Raw genomic sequence first — 17,475 nt, forward strand, 5'->3', positions numbered from 1 at the left:
CAGCTTGCACCCTGACCGCTAAGTCTGCTCAACGTTTTTGGGACCACAATCCAGGGAAACGCTTTTGCTGAGCTGTTGCACTCACATGATTTCTCTTTTTCTGTCCAAGCGCACCCCCCGAGCCCCACCGAAGCCCTAAAGCACATGGAAGAGCAACGAAAGGCAGACGCGAGGCGTCAGAAGCGGTGCCGAAGGGCCGCCTCCGCCTCCGGACAGGCCGCTGCCCGCGGCCGGGGCTGCCGCCTGCGCCCGCACAGGCCTGCAGGACAAGCCCGGGTGAACCCCCTAGCCCCGGGCCGGTCCCCCCGAGCCGCCCCGGCCCTACGAGGGGCAGAAGGGCGGCAGAGAAGGGCAGGGCCGCACCGCCCCATCCCCGCGCCGGGGCCCGCCCTCGCCGCGAACGCTGGGGGCGAGGCCGGAGCCGGCGGCCGCCACATGAGTCCGGCGCGGCCGTGGGCCCGGCCGGGCCCGGGGCCAGGGCTGGGGCTGCTCCTCCTGGCGCTGTCCGGGGCGGCCGGCGGCAGCGGGGAGGCGCCGGTAGCAGGTACTGGCCTTCCCCTCCCGCCGCCGAGGGGCCCGGCGGGCCGGCCGAGCTCCGCCGGCGCGGGGGCAGAGCAGGCCGCGGGCGGGGCGGCGGTGGGCTGGGGCGGGGGTGGGGAGTGCCTTTTGTCTCCCCGGGTGGTCCCAGGCCGGGGCGGATTTCCTCGTCCCCTTCAGAGCAGGGAGCCGGGAGACACGCTGTTCTCCCCCCACTCTACCTCGGTCTCCATCGCCCCGGTACAGCACGACCCCCTGCCTCCCGCTTCTGCCCAAAATGGCGCTGCCCTACGGAGCGGCCGGGGCCGCCGCCTCCCCGCCCGCTTCGGCCGAGCGCTAAAGGCGTTGCCGGGGCCAGCCGTGTCCCTGAGGCGCTTCCCTGTTTGCTCCCGCTTGCCCCGTCTCGGTTCTATGTCCACAAGAATATTCACCGTGGGACAGGCGGGCCCGGGCGCTGGGGACTGGCCTGGCAGAGCTGCCCCGCACAAAGCGGCTCCAGGCCCGCAGAGAGCGGGCGCCGCTCGCCCCTTCCAGCGGCAGAGGTCGGAAGGCTGGGTGCCTCTGGCATGGGCACCGGCTTGCAGCCTGCGTTACTCCCTCTGGCTTTCGCATGAGCTTGGTTCAGGGGAATTGGACGCCGAGCAGTTCTCTTGTTAGCGAGGGCAGTGAACACCCTAAAGGTTATTCTCAGTTGTAGTAGCGACAGGTAACTCAAGGAACCGCTTCCCCCCTCGCCTTGATGATCCTGAGTGTTGGGCATCCTCCGGATCCTGCAGCAGATGCAGATTCTCTCTACTGCTCGTAACCTCAAACTTGAGTTGCCCTCTCTGTGTGCTCTCACGGTGGCTAAAATCCTCCTCCATCCCACGGTTACCTGTTCAGAAGCATCCTTCCTTTTGGAACGTGATTGTTTCACTGTATGGAGCTGATGTCATGTTTGAAGCAAATTATTTTTCTCAAGAAAATGCTTTAAAATTAAGGGGGGGGGTAAGAAAATATTTGCTAGCATAGTATATGAAGGACATTACTTCTAATGTGGATGGGTAGTTTATCTGTAGTGGCAGAAAATCCTAACACAGCCTGCAGCGAAGGTGTGGGCACTCAGGGCTGCGTTTTGGTCCTTCTGGGGTATTGCCATTTCCTTTCACTGGGTTATCTCAGTCTTAGCCCCAGGTAGTGCCCAGCCTCACCTGCTTGCAGCGTCAGTCGGCAACGTTTTTCAGAGATGAAGGAATCCTTTTGCAGCTTCATCTGATGACTTCTGTGGAAGTGCCTGTCAAGAGGTACAGCCAGCCCTTGTCTTGAAGAGTTGTGCTCTCTCCCACTGGATTTGCCGGGGATGAAAGTTAATCAGATGGTTAAGTTTTCACAATAAAAATGACCAAATTTTAAGTTTAAACCAATTAGCTTTAGCAGGATCATCTGTGGACACTTTAATTCTGGAATGACTTAATAAACTTAGGTAAGAACATCCACAGAGGTATTTTTCATTGGCTTAATTAAATTGGTTAAAAAATAATTTAGCCTAAGTTCAGCTTCCTTATAGAGAGAGGGCAGGTTTCTACCTGCAAACAGTATCTCCTTGTCCAGATTGAGACTGCTTAGCACATACTCATTTTGCTGTTCTGAGAGTATGACAGTGTTTTAGCAGTTATTACTGAGCTTGGCATAGACCTACACTTTCTATTCAGTGAGCCAGATGATTCCCTCTGTTCAGATCTGTAATTATTTCCTTTATTCTTCTCTTTAATTATGTTCCTGGAACACTGCGGTAATGCACTGTGGGGTGTATTTTACCCATGTATATAGATCGGAATGCACGTTGTTTGAATTCAAAGTTTGCACCATAAATCTTTTAGGTGCATTTCTGCTCAAAAGTGCAATCTGAGGATTGTAGGGGGTCACTAACATTTCAGGAGAGTTACACCAATTAGCATTCCTAATTAAATGACTTACAGCGAGCTATCAGTGCAGTTGCCTTATTATATGTCATGGCTGGACTATGTCAGAAAAATTCGTTTTAAAGAGAGGAGTTGCATTATTTAACATTAGAAACATTCTGAGGAAGAGGAGCATGATTTCTGCGATCAGCATATGTCATGTGCTAAATGACTTTTAATATGTAAGCCTGTTTACCTGCTCAGACTCCCACAGTTGCATTCACCATTGGTATAAGCATCGACTCTGGTGGAGTTACACCCACTCGTGCCAGCAGTGCATTTGGCCCAGAAGCCCTATTCCAATGCCATCAAAACACTGATACTGAAGCCAAGCTTTTATGGATTATGTTTTTTAAAAACATCGCCCTAGATGTTTTTTTTTTTTTTCCAAAGGTGTTGCAGTTTGTTCTGGAGCCTAAATGACTTGATTAGAAGTCTAATTTGAATTTTCATCTAAATCACACTGAACATGCTACCCTGCAGCCTAGGTTTTTTTGTTCGATTATCTGCAAATTGCTTCCTTCAGCATATACAACAATGAAATGGAGGAAAATTACACATTTGTATTTGATACATGCTTAAAATGAACTCTTTTGCCCCCCAGGTAGAAACTGTAGCTTTTTGCAGGAAATGGACGTCATCCAGAAACGGGATGAAAACTGTTACTGCTATGTGCAAAACAGAACCATTCACTTACAGTACATTTGGTCGACTCTTCAGGTAAGAGGCCATTTTGGGGATCATTCAGATATGCAGTACATTTCACGTAAACTTTTGCCAGCAAAGTGTATGATCAGTTAGCAAGATCAAAGCAGTATTTCTGTCTGATTAATAATTTGAAAGGCATATAGGTAGGACCATGATAAAAATGCAGCACTGTGCTCCTCCACTTTGGATGCAGTGAGGTTTGGTCTCTGTTAGAAGGATGTCAACCAGGCTTATAGTATGATGCCACACAAACATTAACTCAGTGTTGCGTATTATTTTGTTGTGCATCTTTTCTACTGATGGATCACTGCTAACCTCTGCAACAAAGGCTTTTGCTTATCACCAAAACACCTTTATAAAACTTTTAATTGAGGATAAACTGCAGTCCTCTCACTCGCTGTACCATACCAGGCCACAATGTAGGAACCAAAGGTGTATTAGATTTTGACTAATGAAAAAACAGCAGTAGCAGTGCATTTCTGAGTAACACAGGGTCATCTCACAAGAAACATGGTTAGAGATTAGCTCGAAACAATACAAAAAATCTCTTAATGGCGGAAGCAACAACAGCTAAAGGAACAACCTGACTATCTCCGTGGTTCCTTTCTACTTCTGGGAGGTTGGTCTCTGGACAAGGGAAGGCCACAGTTTCACTTTGTCTCTGTTGGAGGAATTTGGTCTCGGATGTAAGGAAGTAGAACATCTCTTTGTCTGTTCCCAGGACTATTTTTCTTCAGCAACATGCTGCAGGTGTTTTTACGAATGGTAGCAGGCTTGAGTTGGTGAAACCCTCCCGCAGTCACACAAGCTTTCCTGGAGTAAATGTTTAAAAGCAGGAAGTTAAGATTTTTCCCACAACAAATTGCTTGCTGACGTGTCGTCTCTTCTCCCAGCAGAAGCCTGTTCTATTACCTGTTGCATCACTGTTGTCTAATAGGCTGTGATCGAGAGCTCACAATGAATCACAATCTTCAGGAAGATCATCCCATCTCAGAAGATGGACAAGATCTTTTACCAGTTTGGTGGGGGAGGGTGCTAGGAACTAGCAAGAAACCCCAAAATACCCAACGGGAACCTGCTTAATATTGAAATTTCTGGTTATGGTATCTCATTTTCCTCTTCCCTCTTCAGTCCCTAATACGAAGATTGCATTAGTAACCACAAGAAAAGCAAGTCCAATTTCTTACAGTTCAGAAGGGGAATGGGGAATCATATGAACGCCCACAAAAGAAACTGTGGTCAGTCAAATATTACTGGCTTTGTTACAAATTTGTGTGTGGGCAAGTGCCATGGCAAAACCAAACCCACCAAGCTTTTGGATGGATTGAGGCTCTTCCATAGAACTTTGCTGATGCCAAGTTCTCTGAACCACCTTGTAAGGCCTAAACAATTAATCTTTGTATAACACTAATAACCAATATTAAACAACTAAGAATTGCACTAGCATTTTATTCTGGAGCTCTATACTGATTGTCATTATTGCACGTTTGGCTTATATGCTATATATTTCAGAAAAACAAAAAAATCCCAGTGATTCTGAGCTACTTCTCTTGTGTATTCTGTTGCTTGTTTTTAGGTAAAAGTTAACAGCAGAGAAATGTTCAGGTTTGAGCCCATTTCAGAAAAGAGCAACTGTCGTAATTCAGAAACTGTTTTTGAGTTTGCTGCATGTGCTGTTCAAATCTTCTGGGAACCAGAGACATCTACAGAAACTTTCATAAGCATAAAACAATATGGAGAGGATATTTGTTTCAAAATACAGCCCTTCAAAACTGAACCATACACTGTGAGTGTGAAACGAGAAAGTAAGTAAAAAAGCTTTCAGTTTAGATTACAGATAGATTGGTCTTGCCAATGTTACTGAATGTACCATCTCTTCTCTAAGAAGCTTGGGACTTTTCTGTCAGTATTTTATATAATCATCATTTCAACTTGCATTAGTCTAAAGTCCGTTTCTATTTTTTGTCCCCCTTTTTTAGTGCTAGATGGAAAGCTCTTGGTTTTTTTTGTAGCTGGAATTTTTCTGTTCCATTTTGCAAACAACCTGAGTAGGTGAGTACTAGCTGCTGGTTTTTGACCTTCTTTCCCAAAGCCTGTGCGTCTTTGGTCCGTTCCCTAAGCTAAAGAGGCAGTTCGTTGGGAAAGTGAAATAAGGAAACTGAACATACATTTAAAACTTCTTTGTACTATTTGTATTTGGACAGATTGTGACGTATCTTGGAGTGCTGCACTCTATTAATCACTTAACTGTGTCAGGGTTCTTGTATGACACCAAGACAAGCCTCAGCGAACAAGCGTGTGGATTTAGAAAAATTCTCTCTCCCTTTTGTAGGCCAGCGAGGTTAGCTGAATGCTAAATAATGCTGCACATATTATCAGTGATGCCTTCCTGCAGCGAGAAACGCTTAGGATGAGGTCAAATGGGGCCTCATCTGCCTCCACCTTTGTGCCAACCTTTCCCCATCGTTCTTTTGATGCACGTTTTGCATAGCATGTAAGGGAGGATACTTAATTGTTATAGCAAAGTATGTGGCCTGTGACTTCAAAGCACAATGAGTCACAAATTAATTGTCAGGAGGCACCTCTAAAACAAGCAGAGCAGCAACAGGTTTTATAGAGTTAACTCTGAATTAAAAGTCAGACTTTATAAATGTATAAGCTTAGAAAAAAAACTTGTGGGTTTGTGGAGTGTTTTTTTTATTTTAAATTAAAAAAAACACCCAACTTTTCTTGCAGTACAGAACCATATTGGTATATAGAAGAAAATGAAATTACTAGAAACTAACTAAAAGGTTAATGAAATCAGAAATAGTGTAAGCTTTGAAAAAAAAAGCAACACAATCTCCTAGCCTGTAACAACTCCAGTGACCTTAAATATCTGTTGGGAATTCTTCCTTACATGGATTTAATATCTAAACTGTGGCTGTTAACCATGTAACTACAACTCTAACTTAGAGCTGTGTTAAGTTCTTACTGAAGATAACTGCTGTTTTTACAAATGTTGGCATCTTAACCAAATACAAATTATACTTCTCACCGTATTCTCTCTTGTTCTCTTACAGGAGTACCAAGTTCTTTTACCTTTCTGGGATAATACTGGGTGTTCTTGCTCTGCTAGTCTTTGTCCTGCTGACACTTAAAAGGTTTATTCCAAGGGTAAATCTACATTTATAAAATATAATAATAATAATAATAAAAACATCTTAACATAGGAAATGTACAGAGCCAGGTTCTGACCTTGCTCTGTTTTTGTGGCCAGGTAACTGCACTGAAATGACTGCAGGACTGCTTGCATCAAGTAAATACAATTAGGTCAGAATCAAGCTCTAGTTAGCTTGCTCCCAAGTTTAAACTAAACAGGCGATTGTTGATGTACAAGAAGAATTTATTCTGAAACATAAACTATTTTTATTGGACTGGAGCTAGGTTTACTTCTGAATCTCTGAATCAATCTAAATCAAAATGTAGTTTTAGTGGCAACTGGGACTGATTCTTTTCCGTTCACCGGAAACAATTCATTGCAAGGCAGATGTGAATTTTTGCTTTACTTTTATGAAGTCCGTGCAGCCCCACAATATTGCTGAGATATGTTAATTGGCAATACACTGCAATAGGCTTACACCACGACAGTGGGATGTGATACACAACTACAGAGATGCAGTAGCTACACTTGGAATCGATAGTTTAGCTGTAGCGTGCAGACCACTGTACTGTGGAAGTCTTGACACAGATCATAAGCCCTGTAGGTCTACCGAGTATCGTATCTAGATTTGCCTGTGAGATCCCTTGCACACAGTGGTCCTCATTCTGACTTGAATTTTTTTTTTCTTAAATTTCCAGCACAGTACCTTCTGGATCTTAATGAGTGGCTGCTGGATGTTGTCACTCTATTTTATTTATTGTTTCAAAGAGAATATGCAGTGGTTGTGGTCTGAACACAGAAACTACTTACTGGGTAAGAAAATTATCAAAAAGTGTGCTGCAGGTTTTGGTTTAATTTAGTGGTTAGCTGAATACTTGCCCATAAAAAACAAAATCAAGTTACTCATTCATGGAGTACTTTTCTCCTGAGCCACAAACATTGGAATATTCCAGAGGTTCCTAATCCACACAAAGGAGCATTTACTCTCATTGTGTCATTAAATGAGGAGTTTGATATAGTGGGCCAGGAGCAACTTTAAGAGCAGATTTTGCCTGTATTATTTGTTGATTGATTTGCCATTTTTGTTGGCAATATTGCCAACATTTGCCAATAGTTTCCCTGTAACAGCAAAAGGGCAGCTACGCTGGTTTGTATTTTGCTGGATCTGGGAACTGGGATGCGTAAGTTGCTCACTGGATGTGGCTGCAGGGGCTGACAAATCTATTGATCTGGCACCTGCCGCGACATTCTTGCACGGAGGGAATTCATCTGCAGCTCATAGCACTAGCTACAGGCTGTTAGCATCTTTTTCTCTATGTCCTTCTTTTCTGTTTCTACAGGGTATTTTCTGGCTGTTGGAATTACCAGCTTTGCCACTTGCTATCAGCATGGACCGCTTACCACCGAACTGAGCATAACCTTATTCGCGTGGACGCTACAATTAACAGCCTTTGTCTTGATATATTTTGGTGTCACTATACCTCAAGTTGCGTACGCAGTAATAGCAGTCAGCCTCTGTTCAAAAGGCCTGTGTTACCCCCTTGGTGCTGCTTGTCACATAGGCAGGTTTGTATGCGTTTGTGAAAGTCCAAGTCCCTTGTCACCATGAAATACCGGAGGCCAATAATAACAAAACTCTTACACTTCTATGACAACTTCTGAATTTCTCATACCAGTTCATATTTTTACCAAATGTAAAGCTGCAACAGAAAAGGTTTAACGTCCCTGAGACACAAGAGTTTAATTATTTTCCATTTGGCAGTTTTAAGTACTTGTTCTATGCAGAATGGAGAAATGTGACACTGCTCTTAAGTGCAAATGTAGCACTTTCTAGTCTTCAGCATGTGGTAACCAAAACATTTCTGTTTGGTTGATTGATTAGACTGCAGCAATACTGCCTTGATTTTGTGTGTCGTGAGAGAATCTGCAGGTAACTTGTACTGAATCTGATGGGAGAAGACAGTGTACCATCACCTAGGAAGCAGATGTTAAAAAGTCACAGTCTGTAGAGTTCAGGGACTAAAAACCCATGTCCACAAAAATAACGGTTTCTATTGGTTTTAGTTTTCCAAGGTTATCCTAGATGTACATGCCTACCTTTAATTCATGGAAACAACCTGTTATCGCTGGGGAGTCATTCCCCTGTATTCCCAGAGCCCCATTTAGGTTGTGGCATTTGGAATGGGAATGCTCACAATATGTAGACCTTAGTTTGCTAAGTATTTTCGTTAGCAATATGGGAACGTGTTTGTTCATCCTTGAATTTGAAGCATGTTTTATCACAAATACAACACTCAAATGAAGATTCTAGAAAGTCCTGCCAATTTACATCTGTGTTTACCTTCAGTGATGGCATCCATATTAAGAGGCTTTAGTGCAGACTGTTCTGTAGCTGTGGACTTCTGCTGAGAACCAGGAAGAGGCAAAGGCTAGAACAGGCATAACCAAAAGATTAAAAACCAAATTATTTTTTTCATCTTTTACACATTGTTTAGTTTTGAAGAACATACTGCTTTGCTATTGTGCATCGTTTTAGATATTTAGATGTTGACTGGGTTGAAGCTTTTTTTATTTTAGGTAGAATTTATCATTTGTTCAAGACTGGTATTTGCCACCAGCTGAGATGCACCAGCTGTTTCAAAAGCAAGATATAGGATCAATACTTACCTGAATGGAAGCAGGTTCAGCTCACTCTGAAACCAGTAAGATTTGGCTACAAGTTCACAGAAGTCAGAACATACCTGTTTTACCCTGAAACACTGTAATTTGCTCTCCATGTGGACCCCTCTGTTTTTCATGAACTGATGCTTCTATAAAGCCAAATAGCACTGAAATACAGCTCTACAAATTTCTCTTAGGAGAATGATAAAGGTGGGGTTTTTTTCTGTTTCTAAATGCTAGGCAGTAGCACCAAACTGTGAGGCCATGGTGCCAGACACACAGTTCAGAAGAGCAGATATATCAAAATAACAGAATCTTACATTATTTGTTGTTAAGATCAGTAGTGATCCCACTGAGCCAGCAAGACCTTTACCATTTGACCTGAATAAGGGCTGCAGTTCATTCTTGCTTTACAGGGAGATAAGGGAGAAAGTGACTGCTGCTGGTTGGAGCAGGTGTTTTTATACAGAGAAAGTTTTATGGGCATCCAGCCCTTGCTTATCTTAACTCATCACAACATTTAAATTGAAAGCAGTCGACAGAAGGGAACAGAACATGGCACACTTTCTAATTGATATCTAATTATATTATACATCACTACGCAGCAGCTAAAAAAACATCAGATTGTAAACATTTTGGCCTCAGACTACTCAGTTTTGTAATTTAAAGCAAGATTTAAGAGAAGCGATCTAGTAAACAACATGAACAACTCAGAGCATTGCTTATCTTCAAAGTTACATATGCAGACAGGGTTTTGATTCAGCCCATGTCTCTGCACAGACACATTTTGCATATTGCACCTAAAAATGGCTAAGCAAGCAGCCATTGATTCAATTCTATGAGATTTTAGTCCATGCATACACAATAAGGACCTGATCCAAAGCTCATTTGAAGCTCACTAGATAGCATTCTGAAATTCTGCAACTTTGGTTAAAACCTAGGGTAAACAGGCTAGCAAACATTAGACACCTTGTCCTAAAATTTTAATGCAAGAATGTAGCTCATCCTCTTAGAAGGATAAAAGTGATTAATAGCAGGTAGTAGAGAAAAAGGACAACAATAATTATGTGCCAGAAGACTTTAGAAATACTAATTGTTTTCATTTCATTCTAGAAAAATGAAGAACCACTTTAAATCAAAAAAGTTGGTGTTTAAACACCTTACTGAAGAGGAGTATCGAGAACAAGGTGAAACAGAAACTATGAGAGCTCTGGAGGAGCTACGCTCATTCTGCAGGAACCCTGACTTCCCATCATGGTTAGCTGTAACCAAACTCCAGTCCCCACATAGGTAAGAAAATCTGGTCTCTCTCAAACAGGGGACGCATTGCACGGATGCTGTTACACAGCGGACCCAAATGCTATTTCAGGCACTGTTCCAGGTGTGTGTATCTGCACGCAGTCAGACATGCGGGGGCCTTTATCTACTTGAGTAATCCTACTAAAGGTTGCAGCCACACCTCTCAAGGGTATTACTTGCTGGTGGTATTAAACTCCTGTTCCTCTCGGACTATAAATTACTCAGTTTGCAGATGTTCACAGCTAATTCATGGTAATGGCAGCTTTCCCTAAAATGTACTTGCTTCCTACAGTGCCTCTGCAAGCTCCTACACAGTGACTGAGGTGGCTGGCTGACCAGTGAAATGCCCCTTCCTTCAGTTTGTAGAGCAGTACACTTTGGCATTGTGTAAAATTGGGGTAGGCTGAAGATACATGCTCAAGTATACCTGCATTAAGCTCTCCAACTGCCAGCCTGCTCAGCCAAGGAATCAGTCCTATTATTTGAAGTATCAACCAATACCTAAGACTAAAAATACAGAGGAAAAAAAATCAGTGCCTGCACCTTGGAAGTATAACAGGTAGAAGAGTTACTCCAGGTATAGCTTAAGAGACAAACCTAAGACAAATCTGGGTTAGGAAGGGAAGGGTCAGATAAATGCAGCCAGAAAAGATTGCAGAATATAAAACTAATCATCATAGCAGTGTATTTCAGTCAAAACCAGAACTTCAAGGTATCAGAAACAGAGTTTCACATAGTACCCAGCCACAAAGACTTGGCCCTTGCCACAGAACCAAGTATCACAATTTCAAAGGAGCCCCAGTCAGCTTGGAATTAATGAAAAGTTAAAACTAGTGTCAGAACTTTCATCTCCCTTCGATGGGCACACAGACACCCTCTCTGCAAGGTTTTATAGACTTAGTGTTAAACTATCTTATTTTCTAAGATACTTGCATTCTGTAACACAGTTGAAAGACACAGAAAAGTGAAAACTGACTGCAGTATTGTAAAACAAAATACTGCCAAAATGCACAGACACACACGTATTTCTAGCCATCGCTTAGTTAATATAGTTCTAATAAATTGTTCACAATGAAAATACAAAAAAGGAGAACCAACAGAAGTCCAATTTAAAGTTGAGCACCCCTTCAAGCTTCCATTAAGCATCAGAAGATAGTTAACACAAGGCAAACCTGTAAAACACAGCCAGTCCAACTCTGTTCCCCATTTAGACTAACAGTGCTTCCAAGAAGAGTGAGGTGACAATATGCATCTCACAGAAATGTTAAGTCTAAAATGTAAATTATTGATCAGTTTACCAGAACTCCAGAATGTAGCTGCATTTCCTTTTTCTTACATTTCTCTGATGCTGTCGACACTTACCCAGGTGTCGGAACTGCCGTCTGTTTCCACACGCTTGCCAGAAACCTCCAGCTCCATTCTCTCTCTTCCATGTAGTTGTCCACTGAAAGTAAGATTTGTGCGGAATTGAAATGCAGGGACAGTGCCAAGTTCATGCTTTGTTCTGCCAGACCTGCAGTTTGGCATTTACTTGGAGCAGCTGCAGAATTCCCAGTCTGCAACTCCAAGTTCACCAAAAGCAGGAATTCTTTGGCAAGACTTCAGCTTAGTTTGCCCAGAGCGTGCACGCAGCACCAGAAGCAAGGTGATAGCAGAGCAATGTAGGAATGCGAAATTCTCGCCATTTTTCCTTTCATTAACAATGTCAACTTACCTGAATTCTTACAGCCTTTGTCTCAAATATGGTACAGGTTGAATTTATTTTTAGAAGCTAAAGTACAATCTATCCAACTACACAAATGCTCGCTCTGGATTAGTCCACAAGTCCTGACAAGATGTGAAAACAAAGTTAGATCTTGCTTAGTCACAAGACCTTGCAGATGGCCTCCAGAAGAGCAAAAGTTACTGATAGAGAAAAGACTGAAGACTGAAGAGAGGATGAGGCAGGAAAACAAATCTTCGGGGCTGTTGCCATGCGTTGCTATTTACTCTGTTGTTCAGGACTCCCTAGCTTATGCTGCAGCTTCCCCTCATCTGCACTACCAGTGGGCATCTCCTTACAACATCCCTGCTTAACTGGCAGCATCCCCTGTGCTTACAGTATTTTCTTCATTTCTCAGCCGGCCACTTCTCCCTTTAAAAAATTGGCAGGTTTGCAGGTTTTGTTCTGGGATCTCCTCACGTCTCACCTGCGGAAACAGAGGCACATGATGAAGAATACGGCATTGGGAGCTTCTTCCTGGACGAGCATCTCTTTGAGACAAGGGCAGAATCTGAGCAAGATGAACCAGCCGATTCCATCCCTGAAGGAGATGAGGAGTATGAAGATGAAAGGCGTAAACAGATTTCATCACCATATGCTACCGAATTGCTCTGAGCTTTGGGAAATAACCAAAAAAAGGAGAGAGGGAAAACCCGTTTGTCCTAGGAGGGAACAATATAGACCAAGAACTTGCACTTGGTGATTTCTTGTGGACAAACAAGGATTTTTTTAAAAAAACTCTTTCCTGTATCACTGATGTTGCCTGATGAGAGCAACAAAAGGAAACCATAGGGGCTGTGAAAAGGATTCTTACGCTATTGGTACTTCAACCAGGGAAGTAAACATTGCTTATTTCCAAAGCAAGTACCAGCAGCAGCCTGTCCCACCAGGATGCCTTGTTTTTCCAAGGAGACTACCTCTAAGAGAACAGAGAACGAGTTTTGGTCCTTTTCATTGTCGAGTCCTCTGTGCTGAGCACTAGAGGGAGGGGAAGCCATTATTAGTACTCTACTTCATAATTATGAAGTACCCTATGTGCCAGCAATTTTAGCAATGCTGTTCATGTGCTGATAAACTGTTTTTATTGTTTGTGAGACTTTTCAGTGCTAAAGACCCATAGAGACTTAACACAGTTGAACAACGTTTGTTTGCTCTTCTGGCTAGGCTTGCTGTCCGTTAGCTTCATGCTGCTTCTCCACATTTGTTTTAAGCTCCTCTTACTCTTCAGAACCCTGCCTGACTTTTTACCCTCTGCTTGTATGCTGTTCTTGGTCTTTGCTCTAGCTATACTGCACTTTGTTCCTTCCATCTCTTTCTTCCTTCACACACTTTTCTTCCCTCTTCTACAGGTCCCTCTCTGCCAAACCTTTCTTCAGTCCTCTGCTTCTCCACCTCTGCCAACTGCAGATGATTTAGGAGAGGATTTCCATCTCCAAATGCATTTTTACTGTTGTTTTCAGTTTCACTGTCACCTTGCCTCAGACAGGTGCTGCCCTCCCTTCCAGGCTCTCAGCACCCCAGAAAAGGCAACAAAGGCTGAGGCTGTTTCAGCTGCTTGGAGAAACTGCTGTCACCAGAGACAGAGTGATGCTGTAACCATGTAATCGGGAATACAGATAACCCACATACAGCTACTGTCCTCAGAGTACTCAGCAGTTTGCTCATTCAATAAAAAGCGTAAAGTAATTCCTGGCAAAACAAGGAGGGAGGGATGCCTGGCTCCTGCCTGCGCTTCTTCAGCCCTCTCTGGGACCCGCCACAGAAGGCAGGTGTGTGGGGAAGAAAAGAACAGAACAGGGAGAGAAATGTAGACAGTCACATGTCTTTCAGCTTATGTATTATACAGTCCGAGCCTGGGGAGTAGATCATGTCCCCTCAGCTCATTCACCTGCAGAGGTCATTTCCTTCTTTTGTTCTTTAGACCCACACTGTATTCTTCTACACTCACCTTGCTGTTTTCTTTTACTGTCTTCCAAACTGCAGAAACAAAAAGACCATTAATTTTGTCACCGTCTGATCTTACAAACCCACCAGGAGTTGCCAGTGGTGGGAAGCAGTTAGCTCCCCAGAAGGGCATGGCAGACCAGGATATTCCTGCTTTAAAAGGGGTGTCTTGTCTTTGTAACATGCCTAGTGATGCAACACAACCTCAGTGGTGCATGCACTGTTATGGTTTCTCCCTGTCCATCGCTGGACAAGGGAGAAAATCCTGTAACAGAGCTCAGAAGTGTTGCTGTACCACGGTCGGAGAGCTCCTGTATATAAAATGGGACTCGGAGTCGGTGCTTGAAAGCCTTCCTTTCAACATGGTCATTCCTTCCTTATATTGCTTTAATTTTGCTTCATTTCAAAAGGAACTCTTCCATTTTACAGTAAGGAGACGTTTAACACCCTTTTGTGTCATAAATTCATAAATACATATGCAGAATCTATAGTATATATAGCAGAGAGAAGCCCTGTCAAGCAGGTGATCCAAAATACACTCACTGGTAAGTCTGCAACATTCAAAAATAGTGCAAGAGTGACCTTCTGTTCAGGAAGGCCACTAGCAGCAAGAGTCGCCTCCAAGAGAGGCCACTACTACCAAATTCACAGTTCAGTGGCCACCCACACTCTGGAAGTCGGGCACGGCCCAGCGGGTTCTGTCACTAGCAAGAAGCTGGAAGCATTAACTGTCGTGAAAACTGAGGAAAGCCTTGTTACCGTTGATGGTTTGGGAAAAAAAAAAATTAAAAAAATCAACCCACATCTTCCGTAGTTACAAAGTCCGTCATTTGCCAGGGATGGGTAAATACTATCCAAAGTAGAGCAGGAAACTAAGTACATCCAGGACAGAAGTGCAGCAACGCATGAGAAAGATGACAGCTACTTTAGTGGATAGCTGATACTGACCTTAGAAATCCTCCCAAGCCCGTTCCAACATTGGAAGCATTTCATAAAACACAATACAGTAACGCCGGCTGCTGTCATTTGAGCCTTTGGACAACAGTGAGTTTGCTTGCACAGTGCTCCTGCGATACGTGGAGATTACATAGGTTTACTGAAATACAATTGTTAAGTACTGTCCAGTGTCCAGCCAGAAAATCTGGGAACAGAATCTAGATGTTAATCCATTGCTTTAACCATTATAAAAGCCTTTCTTCCTTAAGGAAGGGTGAGTTACATTTGTCTTCTGTTTCATGGTGTTTAAGAAAGTTAGAATTTTGTATTTATTTTGTATTCACGGTACAGCATACTTTATACACTGTCTTGTACTTTCAAGATTTTTTAAAATAAAAGTATTTTTCAGCTATGTGGTTCTCCTCCCTTATGCATTTACTCTTTTCAGAACAGCAGGATATACAAGGGGGAGCCAAGCAAATGGGGTGTGTTTATGTCCAGAGGTTTTCTCCACTGCTGCATTTAAGAAACGGTAACTCTGCATTAGCTGTGGTTGCTCCAAAATGGAGTGTCCCCTCTACCTGGAATGCATCTCCCTGAAGGAGCTTGCCATTCGCATTCGTGACAGATCCAAACCACCACAAAGCCAAATTCGTTAGGTCTGGCAGGTAGATGCATGCAAACACCACCACCACCACAATAAGATCTCGCCCTGTCATCGCTTCTCTATGCATACAAATTAAACAGCTGATGTAGTAGAAATTGAACTGTCCTGCACCTAAGGTAAAGGTGAATTCCAGACAAATGTGCCACTGTACAGGGCAGGTGCAATAGTGCAAATATAATCAGGAGAAATAGGAAGTATTTCCATACATGCTGGCACTTAGCAGCCTCTCTTTCAAACTGCTAGGTGACAAATGTAACCAAATTTTGACTTTCACTCATGATGTCTGCACACTTCCGTATCAGCTTGTTTATGATGCACGTTAGTGTGCATCCCTTACATCCTCTCGCCCCACACAAGGAAATTTGTGCCTATGGTCAGATTTTATCATGAAATAGATTTTAATGCTGCGCAACAGTAGTTCCCAGGCTCTAGGTTCACGATCTTCCAGGCAGTGAACCTAGTAAAAAGTCGTTATCATTGAATTATTTTCCATTCAGGTGATTATGTTCACTGCAGGCACCGTAATACGAGCAAATGCAATAAAAGTTCAGATTGATACTATGAAATACATTATGGATATTTTATATTTCTTACCACAGTGTTTACAGTTTCACAAATATCAAAACCCAGGTGTACATGTCCATTTTGCAACACAGAATGACTATACAATTCCAAAAAGAGCAGGCATTTCAAATACACAATTCTGAAGTGTAAACACAGTGTACAAGCTCTTCACCTCACAATCCAGGTGCTATGCAGTAGCAGCTGAGGTAACACCGTACAGCACGAACTCAACAAATGGTTGGTTTGCCTCAAGATGATTTTAGCATCCTTCTGTCCTGTCACCTGTTCAGTCTTTAGTTCTCCCCCAAGTTATACAAACATACAATAAATAAATTTCAGATTTTAAAGGACACTTAGACAAGTCATGAGGATTTACGTGAGTACAGTACATTTAAGTTCAAGTGCAAAAAAATTAACTAGTGGCTAGTCATCGATGTTTCTTTTTATTGTCTACGGTGTTGGTCCCAGGCACCTCCAGAACATGGGTTGTTCTAAAAGCACAACTGAAGCACAGCTATGGGACACCCCTTCACTCACGGTAACTGGATGTCAAAGTGGGTGAAACTGCGCACCCCCGTTCCTGCTTAGCTGCTGCCCTCTTCCCCTCCCCTAACCTGTGCTCCTGTTAATCTCGCCTCTGGATCGCTGTGCAGTCCCACGGCGCGCACCTTCCCCATGGGGGGCCTGACACATCACATACGTCTGATGTCAAGGAGCGCTGAGCAACACTCCCTCGGTCCCGCAGGAGCTGAGCGCTCCGAATCCCCCAGGAACAAGCTGTTAGCAAGCGGGCCTAAACACTATCCTGACTAAACCCCCCCGACTCCTCCTTGAGCCCAAGGACATCCCTCCAGCAGCAATTTTCACTATGTACCAGTAAGCGAGCTGGCTGCAGGTAACATTGAGAAGCATAACAAAACAATCCAAAGTCTTCCAGTGTCTTGACACTGGGCAAAGTAATTTCCTAAACATGCTGCAATTTTGTTACGTTTGTTTCCTCCTGAGAATCTCTCACTCTACTTGATTTCTGCATCAACAACTTTGCCCCTATAATCCTAACCATTAAGATTTTTAGGCGATTCCTCCCTATCCCCACCTTCCCTAGGCACTTAAAGCTTACCATTTTCTTAATAAATAACCACAATAACTACACTGCATTAAATAAACCATTGTATAGATGAAGAAATAAAAAAACAAGACAACAGTGTGCCCATTGAAAACCTTGATCAATCTCAGGTTGTGCAATCTTGATCAAAGATTCTTGTCTCAATACAACGCCAAACCTAAAATTACCCAAACGCACGCAACCTATGCC

At 43.3% G+C, this 17,475-nt stretch overlaps 1 protein-coding gene across 1 annotated transcript; it reads left to right on the forward strand.

The window, feature by feature from the left end:
• Nucleotides 1-435: 435 nt before the first annotated feature.
• Nucleotides 436-12,664, forward strand: NEMP2 (nuclear envelope integral membrane protein 2; the record flags this gene model as incomplete). Its single annotated transcript, XM_082001301.1, has 9 exons — nt 436-544; nt 3,082-3,197; nt 4,762-4,990; nt 5,165-5,237; nt 6,248-6,341; nt 7,026-7,140; nt 7,668-7,893; nt 10,102-10,278; nt 12,439-12,664. 9 exons carry the CDS (start codon nt 436-438, stop codon nt 12,662-12,664), a joined length of 1,365 nt encoding a protein of 454 aa, XP_081857427.1.
• Between the last annotated feature and the right edge of the window lie 4,811 nt (nt 12,665-17,475).

This window comes from Phaethon aethereus, assembly GCF_964289735.1.
Source record: "Phaethon aethereus genome assembly, chromosome: 6".
Classification (NCBI taxonomy): domain Eukaryota; kingdom Metazoa; phylum Chordata; class Aves; order Phaethontiformes; family Phaethontidae; genus Phaethon; species Phaethon aethereus.